Genomic DNA, 16,654 nt, shown 5'->3' on the forward strand with positions numbered 1-16,654 from the left:
AAAAATATACTTTTATTTTTTGAGAAACAAAGTATCAAACTATTTTACTAATGCTAACTATAATTTCAATTCAAGTATTATGACCCGTGATGATTTTTATGAATACTTACCTTATCACAAGGCATTACACCATTATGGAGACCTTGAAACCACTTAGTATTCTATGTTTTGACTTGGAACACCCCTTCTTTACTCTAATTCCCATAACTTAGACATCTTTTATGAAATGATCCAACTCATTTTCGGCCTCTCTCTTTTCCTCGTATTATACACTGTACCGTTTAATACTTTTCTCGAAATTCCGAGTCTTCCATACGTTGAATGTTTCACAAACCACTGGATTCTTTTAGCTCTTATCACAGAGTTGTATCGTACTCCCCATTCATGTCCCATGTTCATTGTGGCGGTGCGGATTAGAAGTTTATTTTTCAGTATCCAGCGTGTATTCGTTTCTTAATGGATGTTGATCACGCAATTTTCAATACAAGCCCCTAATGGCGGAGTATCGGAAATAAAGTAATAAGTTTGGGCAATTTTTTCTTGATAAGTCTCCTCGCTTCGCCAGCACCGAGCAGAAGGCCGTGAGCACATCGCTCCGTCACTGCCCCGTGTCGCGCTTTCCACAAATGCAAATTATTACAACGACAACAACATATAGTCGCAAAATTTGTAGTATGCCTTGTTGGTAGTCAATGGCGGCACCCCTGGCACTAGCTTCCAATCTTCAAATACTTGAAATTAATAAGGGCCGATCCTCACTCTAATGCCGTTCACTGTTAGTTCTCTATCCGATTTCGGTCTGGTAAAGTCGTATCATGTTCACATTATATAATCTGACTCAGTTCACGATTCAGTCTTGAATTGTCAATAAACAAAGTCGGATGCATTTTGCTCTTAGATAATTAATAATAAAAGAAAATTATTGTAATATTTGCAGTGAAAAATGTCATCAAACTTTTCGATTGAAGAATTAGCGATTATAGTTCTTCTTGAATATTATCAAGACAAGAAGAAAATATAAAGCAATGCTGCTTGAAAAATGCCGATAATTGTTCTTTAATTGTGAAAGCAAAAACTTTAACATTGCTGACAAATATTTTCTGGCCAAAACAATTCATTTTATTTTTCTGTTCACATCTAATATTTTGTTTATAGCCAAACCAATTGTACTTTCACGTTTTCTGTACATGTGTGCAACACGATGAGTTATCAAGGATTATATATCTAATAAGCTTAATGCAGCAAGATAAAAACTAGTAATAATAATTCCTCACATTATACGTTCCAAAATTATTGACAATTTCCAGCTTGTTATTCATGAAAACAAAGTGAAACGAAATAATAATAAATGCTGATGTTAATAACAAATAAGTATTATTCATCCATAATGTTATCCTTCTGATGGTTTTCATCATTAAGCGTGGATAAACCTTCAAATTTTAGCGATTGTGGATAAATGTAACTAACTTATTAAGATATGTTTAATCTAGTTAAGTTGTTTTGAATTTTGATATGTATTTATTATTTTGCGTATACATCATATTACTTCGATTTAAGAATAATGTTATTCTATTCACGGGGGATAATAATAATTATACTTAGTTCAAATTACACCATTTATTTGCCACTCCATATTTAAAAGACATACTCCATAACCCCCCAGTTAATTCTGAAAACCTTTTAAACCTAGCGGCGTATAACACATACAACAAAATACAAAACGTAGCATAAACATCTCCTATTTATGTCAAACGCAATAAACGAAAACATTACAAAGTGACACAGAAAGAAGCACTTAACTAAATCTCCAAGAACCAACCTCCTGCTCCAACGATTGGTTGAATAAAGTCCCGCCCTTTAGAGACAGTATCGCATTGGTTAAAATATCGAGAGGTTTGGATGACCCTCGACTTGAGGGTAGCTCTTGAACACTCTTCAGTCCTCTCCATGGTTCGCGTGTCGGCTTCAAGTGCGGTTGAGTATGCTGGTACTAGTTTTTGATATTTGAGAGTCCAAAAAAGTGTTTTACAAAAAATATATCCGTTAGTTCGTGAATATGCTTCAATAAAACTATCTCGTTACGATCTATTTACGTGAATATTATTTAACTACAAGACTACGATACGTTAAGTGCAAACAAATTAAAATTATAGTTGTATTATAATTGAATTTAAAAACATCGACTAATATTTACTGTTCTCACGCGTATTTAAAAATCGTTAAAAGTGGCGGAGGAAAAAGAAAAAGAGAAAATGCCACCCGCGACGCCTCCTGAAGGCACGGCGACGACGTCGACACCAGCTGCGGTGACGTCCACGGCCGCAGCAGCGTTATTCGCCTGGCCGCCTCTTTTGCTGCATCCATGGGCTCCTGCGTTACTACCCGGGGCCTGGTGCTCCCCAGTTATTAGGTCTGCTTTTCCAGGGTTAGTATTTTTCAATGCACTACATAATACATTGAAAATTAGTGCCAAAAACGAATATTTAATCTGTAAAAAGTGTCTAAAAGATAGTTTTTCTTATTTGAGTCTATATTTTGATTGTTCTTTACTTTTTATACTTCTTGTCCCAATGCTATATATTTTTTCTTCACTTAATTTCTCTGTTTGTTTAAGCGTTAATCCGTAATCCCACGGCACAATTTTGATTTGAATTTTTCAAACTTGTCGAGCCTTTTCGAATTTAAAATATTTTCTCAAAATAGATATAAATTTTTTATTCTGAATATTCTATTTTTGTAAAGAAAGTCACAATAATAAATTAACTGACGCACAATCATTTCTACGCAAGAATCAATATTTTTGCACACATAGGTACATATTTTTGAGCGTTTTACATATGCAGGGTGTTTCTCAATTCATGCAACAAAATTCATGAGAAGATAGCTCGTTCGAAATTGAGATTGGTCAATTTTATAACGAAATTTCCTCAGTTCACCCCTTTGCAAGATATCACCCTTGAAAAGTGGTGACAAAAATTGAGTTTTTTTAAACGTGCACGGAAATCCATTACACTTTGGCTACGTTCTTGTATTTTTGCTTGATATGGCCATTTCTAGCATTTATTATAAATTATATTACATTTTCACTCTTTTCCACTCAATTTATATACTAAAATTATTGTTGTTCATTTTTTTTCTATGCAGTTATTGGTTTTGGAAAAAAATTTAACAATAAAAAATATTTTTTAATAAAATAAGGACCTCAAGTTTCAAAAAAATTCATCTCTTTTCATCAGAATATTGCAAAAATACCCTTAGTTAGTGCACCAAAATGACAAAAGTTTTTAGCTTAAGTGGAATTTTAGAAAAAAAAACTCAATTTTAGTCACCGTCTTTTGAAAAATAGTAAATGTAACAGTGTGTTTGTTGTTTCCTGTTAATAAGCACAAATTCATTCTAGTTTATATCCATATTCCTATTCAATCTTGTTCTGAACACTTCAATATCATCAATAATATTCTTTATAATATACTATTGTTCAGAAATTTATTTGTAAACTGAAGATCATAGTAAATATCAATTTCAACTATTAGAAAATTTTATTATAATAAGAAATCAGCATACGAGTATTACTAAAGGTAAATAAACGAAATTTTTCAACAATATTTAACTGGTCATTGTTTTATTGGGGTGGGTTTATATCAAAACTCGTGTATACTAATAATTTCGGCATATCGTGAGAAGCAGGAAATGAGTTGTTCATACCTTGAGTAATATTTCAGGGCAATCCATCGATAAACGCTACAGAGAAAATAATACCTGTCGTACTATCCTCGTTTTATGATCCTGTTTACAGGTGACAATCGTGCCGAATTTTCAAGAAATATTAGAAGTCACGTTTAAGCACCTAATTCATAAAACCATAAACAGGTGGTGCCCATTCATATTTGGGTACTTTTAACAATATCCACTTGTAAAATGAAGGTGTTAACCTTCCAAAAACTCACTTTTGTATTGTGCACGTAGCTTCGGGCAAAACATTTGCGAAATTAAATTACCGTCAAATAGTTAAAAATTCGTAAAACTATATTTTTTGACATGATAATTTTTGAGCTCTTTATTTCATTTTTAGTCCTGAAAAGTCAGTCTCAGTATACTGTTTTTCTATTTATTTATGTAAAAGGAAACTGTAAGATGTAAAATTATTTACTGAATTATTTTTACACTGCAGAGTATAATAACAAACTCATCCTTCTTCAAAGTACACGGTATCGTGAGAAAATCCAGCTTTTCCATGGCAAATATTAACAACCCCTATATTGAAAGAAAACTCGCTTTTTTCTGAGCGTATAATAAAACTTATAACTGAACCTGTTGAAAGTGTATCTATGTTCGAAGCCCGAATTCGAGAGACATATTGGTATCAAAATATAACAATCGTGACAAGCAACGCCTGGTGATTTAATACTTGCGTTTGAAAGAGTTGCCTCCCACGAAATTCAAAATGATTTGGTGGATACACAACCGCTATCACATATGGAAATATTACAAAAAAAGGTCATGATACTGTGTCGAGGAATTGACAAAAAGTTGTAATACCATGTGGTACACAACACGTTATTTTCTCGCATCAGGATAACTCACCAGATCCTTCATTCTAATAGCAAAAACTTCAAATATGTTAAGCATCCTCCAATTTCTCTAGATTTTGCACTCAGCTATTACTATGTGGCGACCACGCAATGCGCCCTCGAATTCAAAAATACATAGTACAGGTATAAACTTCCCCGAAAAACTTCTTCAATAAAACGTTAATCATTCGACCCCTAACTGACCGATACCTAATTGAAGTTAGCTTCTTTTGGGAATTCCAAGTCACCTTTTTTATATAACCTCCTTGATGTCCTAATAGCATGCAATTGACTTATTCCTCTTAGACGTGCTAGGAATAACCAACATATTAATAACGAACCCAGGTGAGGCGTGATAAATCGAAGAAAAGTTGACTTTTCAGCAGATCTTGAACGCCTAGATCTCAGCGGAGCTACGCTTCTCCTAGAGATTCGCATGGGCGACTTAGTACAATTTTAAGTTCTGTATATATCTGCGTGTATATTTTTAGTAGCTTTATTTGTGATAAGATTAAATAGTTATCGAACTTTGATTATTGTGCTAACTCTTCAACGTCCTCGTAAGACTAGCGCCCATAACTATTTCAAAACTTTAAGATTCCTTGCATGAAAATAATTTTATTTTGCATGATGAAGTCGTTTATAGAAGTGGAACAAGTTTTTCTTCAAGAGGTGTTACATGATCGATAGAGAAAATTTTTTCGTTTCTATGTATGGGAACCATTCACTCTATTTTCTAAATAAGGAAGAAATAAGAAGTTAGAGAAATTGATAACAGTATCTAGCAATGCCTATCGATATCTAGTAATTTATTCTGAAATTGAAATTATTTTTAGCCTGTGTAACAAACTAATGGGTGTATTATTCTTGTTTCAGGTTACTAGATACAATGAAAATGACTGGTTCTGCCAATCAAAGACAACCAGCCAGTTTTGCAATAAGTGATATTTTAGAATTAGACAGACATAATAGTGAAGAAATAGATCCTATAACTGCTGATACCTCAGTTTATCCAACGCACCAAGACCTTTCATATTCATCAAGACACCAATGGCTACAAATGGCCGATCCAGGTAAGCATTTTATCAAATTTCTTATTTTGAAAGATTCAATTTTTCTTATACAGAGTTAGATTTTTAGTTTTGCCAAATTATAAAATTATAAGTACTTGATTTTATAAAGCTTAAAATAATTTAATATTAGTTAGTAATGTAACAATATTAATTTTATTCCATAAATAAGGAAAACATTAAAACTGATAATAAATAATTGTGTTAGTAGAAAGATTTAGAAAGTTTGATCGAAAACTTTAGTTTCCAAACCTAGAATTTACCAAAAATACAGTTCTGTTTTTCTCCTAATTTATTTGATCGATTTTTAGCGGTAAGGGGAATTTATACACAAAGTTTCTTTTTTTCTTGCTTACTTAAGTTATTTATACTAAGTACACTAAATTATTAAATAATCGTTAAACTTTATGCTAAGACATATTATCAACACTTATCTAATTTTCAACATATTAATTTATTTGAATACATCTTATTCTTGTCTAATCCGATGTCTTCGGGATGACATCAGATTATTTACTGACCTCCTCGATGAGAGAGAGATTCGTTGGTTAAAGTTTGGTACGATAAGGAGGATTTTTCTAAGGAATGTAGTTTGTTTGAGTAGTCCCTGATATAGGAATAGCTCCTCTGCAGGGCTGGGGTTGTGGTGGTTTCGTTGGGTTGTGTTTGTCTAACTATTTCTAAGGGGAGAATGAAAACGAAAGTTAAACTTGTAAGCAGGAACGGCCCTTCTCGGTTTGTTTGTTTTTTAATTTCTGTGAGGTTTTAATTGTTTTTTTTTGGTTTTTTGTAATTTTGTGTTTTTTTAATTATTTACTTTAAATTTATTTGGGGCAAGTGGGTACACCTGCGGCTGCATTATTCCCTATCATCGGCCATTTGGCAGGAGAACCGGATCACCAGGTTGCAGGGACTCGTCGCTGATAAACAAGCCAATATTTATACAAAAGCCTTTTCAAGAAATTGGTTCCAAGAAAACAGTATAAACAAATTGCCGCTGTTTATATGAAAACAAGTAAACAGCCTCTCCTAGAGCCGCGGCATCCGCCATACTTTAGACAATCAGCATAATCGAACAGGACTGGCTCACGGTCTATGTCGTGGACGAGCTCGTAACAATACTAATATGTCCAGCGATCACGTTTAGTTGCGGAGAAAACTTAGTAATTCATTAATAAATGATATACAAATGTGATATCAGATTAAATCAAATCAAATCAAAAGTTTGATTCAAATTACTAATGATTTATCTTTAATGCTGAACTACCTACTCTAAAATTCAAATATATTGAAAAAAGGTATAATATCTCATTACATATTTATATGTATAACATTTGTTAATATGTAAGTGTATTCCAAGAAAAGATTATGAAGTAATATTTTACTCATAATATTTATAAATTAGGTCAATTATACAGGATGCTTCGGAATAGGACTCCAATCCGTCGGGAAATGATTCTATAGATAAATATAAGTTGGCATAATAAAACGCTTCGTAAGCGAGTTATAGTGAGCGATTGATTTCGCTCGGATTCCTGATCCTCCAATAATACGAAGCCATATTGAACGTCTCAGGTCTGAAATTGTCAATATTAATGTCCCGAGTGCATGTCAAATTGTCGATAATGCGAATGCGCACGAGAGGAAATTATGAGACAATTTGACATGCACGAGAGGGCATTTTGGCAGACTATTTCCTGAGAAAAATTTAATTTAAAATAAACAATAATTGTTCCTTTTCTTAAAATATAAAATTAAAACCAAATGATGTTTATTAATCCTAGACGAAAATTTGGCACTAGTGCAAATTATCGATAATTTGCACTAGTGCAGTATTATCGCTGAAATTTGATCGTTGCTAGATAAACATAAAATATTACAGCTTTTTGGTTGGCTTAAATTTTTCGAAGGAAATAGTCATGCAAATTTGTTTGGTCTAAGCGACTTTTTACCTGAAAAATTGAATAAAATAGTTCTCAGATCATTAACTATAATAGTTTTCACGTTAACTGACGTAAAATACAAAAAACTCAACTCCAAAATACACTTTCCTTTACATTTGGAGTAAAACAACTTTGTTAAATACCTAATAAATGCATTAAAATTTCAAATAAAGTTTAATTTTGAAGAGAATGATGTTCACAACCTCAATAAAAAGTGAATGCAATTTGAAAATATCTTTATTTTACTGAATGAAAATGAAAACAAAAATAAGCAAATTCGGTAATTAACCTTACATTTAACGATGTTGTTCTACGTTAGATATCTGATACCTATTTTATTCAATTTTTCAGATCAAAATATGTATAGACCAAACAAATTTGCATGACAATTTCAGACCAGAGACGTTCAATATTTCTGGTGACACCACTTCAAAAAGAACTCGTACTGTTTTTCGTACCTTGCACGAGATTTATCCGGCAACGAATTAAGAACGAGCGCATTGCTTATAACTCTTCATTGCAGATGTTTTCTTTTTCATCATCATTCATTGTTCTTCATTAATTTAGGCAAAAATTCGGATAAAACAAATAATTTCAGAAAAGTAAAAATTTAAGGTTATGCAAAATCATCAAAGTGAAACTGTCAACTGTCAATATTGAAGTGGCTAGAGTCACATTTAGGGATGTTAAAGTTATCTACTCCAGAGCGCCCCGAAAGTTTTTTGCAGTACGGAACTGTCACTTTCACTACATGGAACATTAAAAACGTCAAAAACGTTCTTTATGTCAATGAATACAGAACAACTTTCAGATGGCGTCATCTAAAAAGTATATTTACAGAATAAATAATAAATAATAGATGCATATTGCTTCTCAAGTTTTTTGTATATTTTGCTCGTTAATTTTCTATTAAAATTTGGTAACGGTATATAATACAAATATTAATTATTATGTTGCTTGAAAACTATTGCGTATACACATTCATTAAATTAAATTTCATAAAATCTTGAATTTGGGGATAAATTTTTCTTACGCATTTTTTTAATATACCAACAAAATTGCCATAATACAAAAAATATTGTATATAACATTCAAAAATCAATCAGTTATACCGAAAAAATTATCTAGTCCATAAATAAACTTTTAACTAGTTTCCGCACCAAATTAACCGAATCACTGCCGACCCCACGTCAATCAGCGTGAACCTATCACTCATTGTAACAATAGTAATAACAGCCAATTTGAAAAGGATCTGCGACACCGATACAGTTCGAGATTTTAAACGGCAAGAGGGAAGCTTTTCAGTTATCTCCCCTGTCTTCGCAATTACGTAACCATTAGTAGGCCAAATATACAGCCAGAAAGGGGCTGGTAAATATATCATTCGTAGTTAGCTCTACACAAAAGAGAACAAGTCACGCCTTCTGAAAAGCAGATGTTAAATCTGTAAGCAGATGTGTGTGTGTGTGTATGTGTCTTGGGGTTTTGTCACCATTTTAAACGATTTGTCATTTTTAAAGATGAAACAAAAATCGTTACGTACAATATGAGTTCAATGAGAAAATATGTGGCTAATATGAGTTAGATTGATGTTTGGCAACACCACAACAATCACAGATATGAATCGCTTTGAAAGATCATTTTTTTTTGTATTCTAAGCGATAAACGAGATCAGTTCACAAGTTTTTATATAAATAGGAATTCTTATTTGAGTATAACTAGATAATACTTTCATTAGATAAGAATGACATTTAAAGAAATTGGATTATCACGAAATATACAAGGTATGGCTATTAAATAGACTGACGTTGTTAAATATTTATTTCTAATTCATACATTGTTACATATCATCTTCAATATACACCGACCCTCTATTCATATATCGATTCATGAAAACCTTTAAAGGGTCCTTTCAGGATCATAAGTGAATATCCACGATCCATTACAATAATGTCCAATAAGTCTGGATAATTTTTAACGGCATTTATAAGAATTAGCTAGAAACAGTTCCGGGAGCGCCTTGTTATTAAAAAGTACGATTTGATAGAATGAACTCCGATTTGTGGAGGCAGTAAATTACTGTACAACTCTCCAATGTAATCGCTTAGATTTCTGGAGGAATATTAATGTCACATTCACAAGAAGTTAATAAGGATCTAGAATTATAGGGGCCTAATTACTGGGGATACCAAACATCCCTCTTGTCATAAATATAAGATCACACAACTAAAATGTTGTAGGCTACATAATCTCATAATAATAATATCAATTCCAAGGTGACACTACCTGATTCAATGGAAAAACAACAGGGGATGAGGAATGAAGACCTGAATTTGTATTAAATTATAGGTAAAAGAGTAGTGATAAAATTTGATTCAAGAAAACACTTTATGACATATAGAATAATTATTATTTGTAATTATTTGCTTGTTTGTATACAATATGGAATAAAATGTACTTACGCTCCAGGTCCGATGAACTTTTTCTGATACTTGTTGCGACATTCCAAACTCAGATAATCGCTTTGCACGGGAACATAAAATACGAAGTGGAAAAATATATTTACAGAACATATACGTAATAAGCAATAGATACATTTTGCTTCTCAAGTTCTTTGGATGTTTTGCTTGTGATTTTTTCATAAAATTTTCCGACCAGATCTGGTACCGTACAATGCAAATTTCAATTACTATTTTTCTTATACACAGTAACTCATTGAATTGGTGACATAGAGGTCATTGAAACTGATCCGATGAATACCCTCAGGGCGATTGCTAAATCTGACTCACGGAATTGCTTCATGAAACACTGTTGAAAAAATATTATATAGGATATTAAGTTATAAAACTAACGGAAGAAGCCTTCTAGTATGGAATGTAACGTTGGGAAAAATACATTGATAGCCAAAGACAATACTTTTAAGAGGAATAAATCATGTAAACTTTCAACTTTTGAGTTTCAAAACAAAGGGAAGATAAATCGTGTATTCAGACAAAATCGTAAGCGCATCAAGGGAGAAAACACGGACTAGAATGCCATAAGCAAATATTTTCGTAATATATAATAATAAAGTGAATTTATAAGACATAATTCAATCTATTTTGAATATTTTATCGAATAAAAATGATTTTGTGTCTACTATAAACAAAAGAATATATATAAACTGGAATTTTTGAAATCGTTGGTGATATTCATACTGAAAACATTGTTCACACTACCACTATACCAACAGATACAGAACGTAAACTCAGTTCACCTTCAGTTTCTGAAGACTATAACTTGATTATCGAAACGCACGTCAGACATTGTAATTGTGAGTGTTTATGTAGTGATAATAAACAGCGTGTTAAAAAAAAGGTTGTTAATTTTCTTAATGGCTTCACAAGTTTTCGAAACTTTAATTCAATAATGATTATCCCAAATTGCAAAAAAAAACTATTTCGAAACTTCAATACCGCATAGCGTCTAACCTACTTTAGACTAAAATAAAGACCTTTTACAGAAACATACATAGTTGTAATAATGATGTGTGGATCACGTATATTCAGAAAGCACCATTATATATATATATATATATATATATATATATATATATATATATATATATATATATTAATCTTAGATTAATCTAGATTATCACCAATGAAATTATCAACAGTATTTATTGCTCAATAAACCTCACCTACAAAATTTTTAAAATTAATATATATCATACATATAAATAGACATTTGATTGTAAGTATTTCAAAACAGGTGAATTTATAGTATTGAAATTTCACTGTGTAGTTAACTTATCAACAAAAAATGGATCAGATTATTTTATTTACATAACATCATTGACACAGATTGTCTTTCTTATAGATATTTGTTTACTAAAGCCAATGTATTAGAAAATAAATATTTGATAAAATTATTCCATATAATACCTAGTTATTTTCTTGATAAAAGGAGCCAATAGTAAGACCTATATTTTTTTAAATATTGTCAATGTTAGCTGCAATATTTTCTGTATTTAAATGTCCTATAATTTTTAACAGCTTTGATAAGAAATATATCAATTAATGATCCCATCTGTTTTGGCGTTTGAGAAGAAGTGTCGTTTTCTGGAGTGATTTTTTTTTATTATTAAAATTGTAACTGGAAAGTAGGGAAATTATTGTTCCGAACCAAAAAAATACAGTTAAAAACAGAAGTTTCTTAACAAATAATCATTAACTTTTAGTCAATTTATTAATAGAATGTTCCGTTTACCATTTCTTCTTTATGTAATAGTATTTAATAGAAAAACCTTGATCTAACAAATCAGAATTTTAAATATTAAAAATGAATCATCTATATAAACCTTTTGCCAAGTGAAGTTTCAAGTGTAAAACAACTTCGATAGTTAAATGTCAATTTAAAAGTCAATTTTTCCTAAATTTTATTTATACTACAACGTTTGGAAGCAATGGGATAAAATTCAAAACGTCTAAACTTTATTACTATATTCGTTTAATTTTGAATTATGTTTTCAAATAATTTCAAGATTGTTTATTGGTATCCACAACTATGAATTTTAACTTCACTGAATAGCGCTTTATTTGCCTAATTGTTTCAAAATGATAGTCCCCAAATGACCGAATTTTCTCGACATTTTAGTATCTATATGTCCACAAAACACTTCTTTAAGATTGTCATCATTAGCATCTATTATTTCGATCATTGAAAGGACAATTGTACCGAGGTCACGTCAAAATTTTATCGTATTTTGAATTAAGTGCGGTTGTTAAAAACTTTTTTACTTAATTTTTTTTCACTTGTTCCATGTTAGAATATTACGTGACTATGGTGACATGCAATTCCATGGTTTCAAGGCCAAATTTTTTCAGTATTAATTTCTAAACTTTGTTGTCATGAGTTCAAATCAGTTAGTGTAAGAAAGAGAGAAATGCTTTATCATCAAAAAATTGTTACGATTTGTAGACTAAAAAACAAACATGAAAATAACTAAATAAAGATACAAATGAAATAAAATTTCTCAATATACAGAAGAAACCCAAAATGATTAACAAAATTATAGGTGATAGTAGGAAATAGGTAATAATTAGTATATAAGTGCATAGCAAAAATTAAACCAGAATGCAGCATGCCCGGAGTTAAATATTATTATTAGAATAGAAGTCGTTTACAGAGTACCTCCCAGTAAATAAGGCTTCAAATTATTGCGGAATGCGGGAAAAGATGATTTCGATTTGATTTCAATTGGAAAGTGATTGTGCATTTTTTTGCATTGTAAAATATTGAGCTCTTAACTGATTCTGAACGTGGAGTAGGTTGGTAAATGTCGCGCTCCGCGTTCCTAAATGGATAGCCGTGCAACGACCTTTCTCAAATTGGAGAAGCGTGCTTACCAATTAGGCAAATGGCTTCAAAGATGAATAAGGAAGAAAGAGTCAGAATTATTAATTTTTTAAAGAAGTCTTTGCAGTGAGCACTGCTGATTACTCCGAGTAAATATCTAACAGCTCTTTTGTAGTTTAAAGAGGGGAGAGGATATCGTACCTTGTGTATACGATAGGTAAACAGAAACCAACTGGCTAAATGGCAGTAATTCTTAACACATAATTCATAAGTGCTGATATCTTCAGGTTGACGTCGAAAAATTTTCAGACCTTCATACACCTTTAAGGATGTTTTTTTCTGTATATTTCGTTCATTGGCTACGTTTTTGATAGATTGTGTCATCAGAGATGTGAAGTTTCTGTGCCTCGACTTGTTTTTCAGTATTACCTGTTTTTGACGTTCATTTCCATACACTACATTCTGATTCTTCTTATTTTGTCCTAGCCGAATATTTCGGTTCTGCTGATGGATAATTATTCAATCTGTAATTACTTTAATCGTTTATTATTCGATTTTTAATTAGTTACAATCCAAAGGATACTACAAAATAAATTCTAATATTTCTAATTAATTCAAACATTTTCTGTATTGTTTCAGGAATAAATCCGATTCAACCACATCTTACGATTCCTCCACATCCTTCTCAATTGAGTCCGGATAGTACGAGTCCATCGATTTCGGAAAGATCGAGTGTTCCACCAGATAACCCTCTTGCAGACTCTAGCGTAACAAATCCTCTTAACCAAGCTCCGTCTTCTATGGGAACAATAAGTGAGGGCGAATTAGAGGATCAAGACGAACTTAAAGAAGAAAGCGAACAACAACCTGGAAGTCAGAAAAAGAGGAAACGAAGGGTTTTATTTTCGAAAGCTCAAACTTACGAATTGGAAAGGAGGTTTCGACAACAACGATACTTATCGGCACCGGAAAGGGAACATTTGGCTTCTATAATTAGACTCACACCTACGCAAGTTAAAATATGGTTTCAAAATCATAGGTAAGTTCACCGTATTCTGTTTAATTGAATTTATATTACATCATACCAAATTTATCTACCAATTATGCTAATTGATATCAATTCATCTGAAAATATTGTTTGTTATCTGTTTTCAATTGGAAAAGAATATTGTAAGGCACAAAACATTTTATGAAACATAGACCGGATTTCTAAGTAGGAAGTGTTTGTATTATCGAATACGATGCAAGAATTTTCAATCATATATTTAAAAGGACATTCGAAAGAATAATTATTGAACATTGTAACAACCATATCTTAATATCCATTTTGCAAACGAATATACGAGATAAACTAAGTATATCAGCAGATCTAAGTTCATACTTAAGTAAAATGACATAGTAGGCATTCTGATATCATACATGATTATTGTTGACAGTAGAATTATCAAACTACTGTAAAGTGAATTTATGTAACTATAACGGATAGTAAAGCTAATAACATATTTTGAAAATTAATTCGATATTCGAAACAAATCGGGTATGTATGGGAGAAAACATGGAATGAATCAGAAAAATATGTTGTGAATTACTTATTGGTTCTACAGTCTATTAGTTCCAAGAAAATCGGCGTATATTTGAAGTGAAAATTTTTCGTATTCGGCTTAGTGAAAAATTATTTTTGATGTCTGCATTCAAAATATCTCTTTGAGCTACCCGAAATTGAAAAACATCATCAGGTTACCATGAAAACTCGCTTAAATATAATCATTTTATCTCGTGCGTGTGGTGTTATAGCGCTTACTCATTTTCCACCTACTCGAGGTAGGGCTTCTAATTTTTTTATTTCCTTTACTGTGCCAATTATCAATTGATATTGATTACATTTTTTTTAAACTTCTGGGAATGGTTATACTTTTTAATAAAGTTGCTCAGTATTGAGTAACGGCCCCAAGAAACTTTGAGGAACGTCGAGGCAAGATGATAATCTCGTCGCTCGCCTCTATCATTTCAAGAATGCGTTAAAGTATTTACTTTTCCGGCACTTTCGACCACTTCTTACGAGGGTTTTCCGGCCTGCAAAACTTCTTGCACTATTACACCGCTCTTATATGAGGTTTAAACCCAACTTTACAAAAGGTTTCGCGCGCGCACGTTATGAGGTTTTTCAAATGAGTTTTCCGGCACTTTCAATCGATTCTTATGAGGTTTTTCAGGCAGTTTTTTCGTTCGGGAAAACCGGCTAGCATTTTCATATCCGACCTGTGCTAACCTGTTTTTTGTAGCCAGTTCCTTGTCTATATGGAGTACCTTAGCTCTCTCAGATTTCTATATTACATACCTTTCCTTCACTAGATGCCTGGCCTTATTTTTCAATTCAATTATCATTCACTTTAGTTTGGTCTACTTCATCCAACTATCATTTTGTGGGCATTTTGTTTTAGATCGAATCTCAGCTTAAGATTCTTAAAAGATTGTAACATGAGTCGAAGTTACAGGATGAAGAGCTAAAACTTTATCCCGGAGCTTCGCATAAATCAATTTGTATTACAGAAGTCGGTATAAGTCAGGCAACGCTCTAGAAAAATCGCATGCTATATCGAGTTTACCGTATGCGTTTCATTCACGTACTCCTCACGTCTTTATTGAAAAAAAATTTAACTTCCCTAGGGTGTTATTTGGAAATTTACGTGGGCAAATGAACAACGATCCAACACTCGCGAACAACCGTCGTTCCATGCAGGATTGAGCTTCGCCGCACTCCGCATTATGTGTGTGGGTGTACATTTTAAAGAATGGATAGGCAGACGAGGATTCGTTGAGTGGCCTGTACGGTCAAGTGACCTGATGCCCTGTGATTTTTTCCTGTGAAAGAAGAGGACCAAGCACCCTTCCCGACCTTTGAGCTGCAATTGAAAAAGACTTTGAAACTCTTCGCAGAACATGCTTGACATGCTTCGCTGGATCTGCCTTTCCGTTAAGAAACCTTGTCGTAAATGCATTAATCATTAGTTAAGCTAAAATACTTATTGTTAATATAGTTCCGTCAGACGAATGGACGCTCTTCAGTGGCAAATCTGTAAATTGAGTAGAATGTAGCTCACTTAATAAAGAAGTGATGAATTTTCTAAATCTACAATGTGAGCATGTGTAGCAAGCTTCTGTGGCCATTAAGTTCTCCCGATCTTAATATGTCAGATTCATTTAGTCCACATTATGGGACCAAAATGAAAATTTAGTTTCAAGACAAGACTTGCAAGTAGAAAATATATTATCCAAAGAATGTAAAACAAAATTAAAATTGTTCAGTGATTAAATATAAATTACTATCTTTTTCATCAAACATGGGAAAATTTGTACGATCAAAGAGTTACCTCTTTTAATCAGACACTCTACAAGAACATACATAATCTAATGATATAAGGATTTATCTATTTATTGGTTAATAGCAAACAACGATTATTTTAACTGGAGCTGTAAATTACTGTTATAAATCGGGCGAGAATACCCAACAACGTAATCTCTATAATAACCCAAAACAAATTCTCTACTACCATAATGATGATCCTCCTCTTTTTATTTATGTTATAACCAAATTGAATTAGTAACGAAAAGATAAAATGAAGTACCACTCGAATTATAATATAAAGCTATTTACCATGGAATTACGTATAGATTACAATGGTCATAAAGTTTTCAGAACTTACGATTTTATATTATTTACAATCATATC

General features: G+C 32.1%; 1 protein-coding gene across 2 annotated transcripts in view; it reads left to right on the forward strand.

Annotated features, from left to right (window-relative positions):
- The window catches only part of LOC130449757 (homeobox protein vnd-like), a 36,887-nt gene that overhangs the window by 10,811 nt on the left and 9,422 nt on the right, over window positions 1-16,654 (forward strand). The window contains exons 1-3 of one of the 2 annotated variants that reach the window (XM_056787746.1): window positions 2,220-2,425; window positions 5,448-5,644; window positions 13,564-13,963. In XM_056787746.1, the coding sequence (XP_056643724.1) occupies window positions 2,253-2,425; window positions 5,448-5,644; window positions 13,564-13,963 (770 nt within the window). In that variant the 5' untranslated portion in view covers window positions 2,220-2,252. Of the gene's footprint in view, window positions 1-2,219; window positions 2,426-5,447; window positions 5,645-13,563; window positions 13,964-16,654 lie in introns of those variants that run through there. The other variant, XM_056787745.1, reaches the window with a different exon arrangement.

The sequence above is a fragment of the Diorhabda sublineata genome, chromosome 10 (assembly GCF_026230105.1).
Source record: "Diorhabda sublineata isolate icDioSubl1.1 chromosome 10, icDioSubl1.1, whole genome shotgun sequence".
Lineage (NCBI taxonomy): Eukaryota > Metazoa > Arthropoda > Insecta > Coleoptera > Chrysomelidae > Diorhabda > Diorhabda sublineata.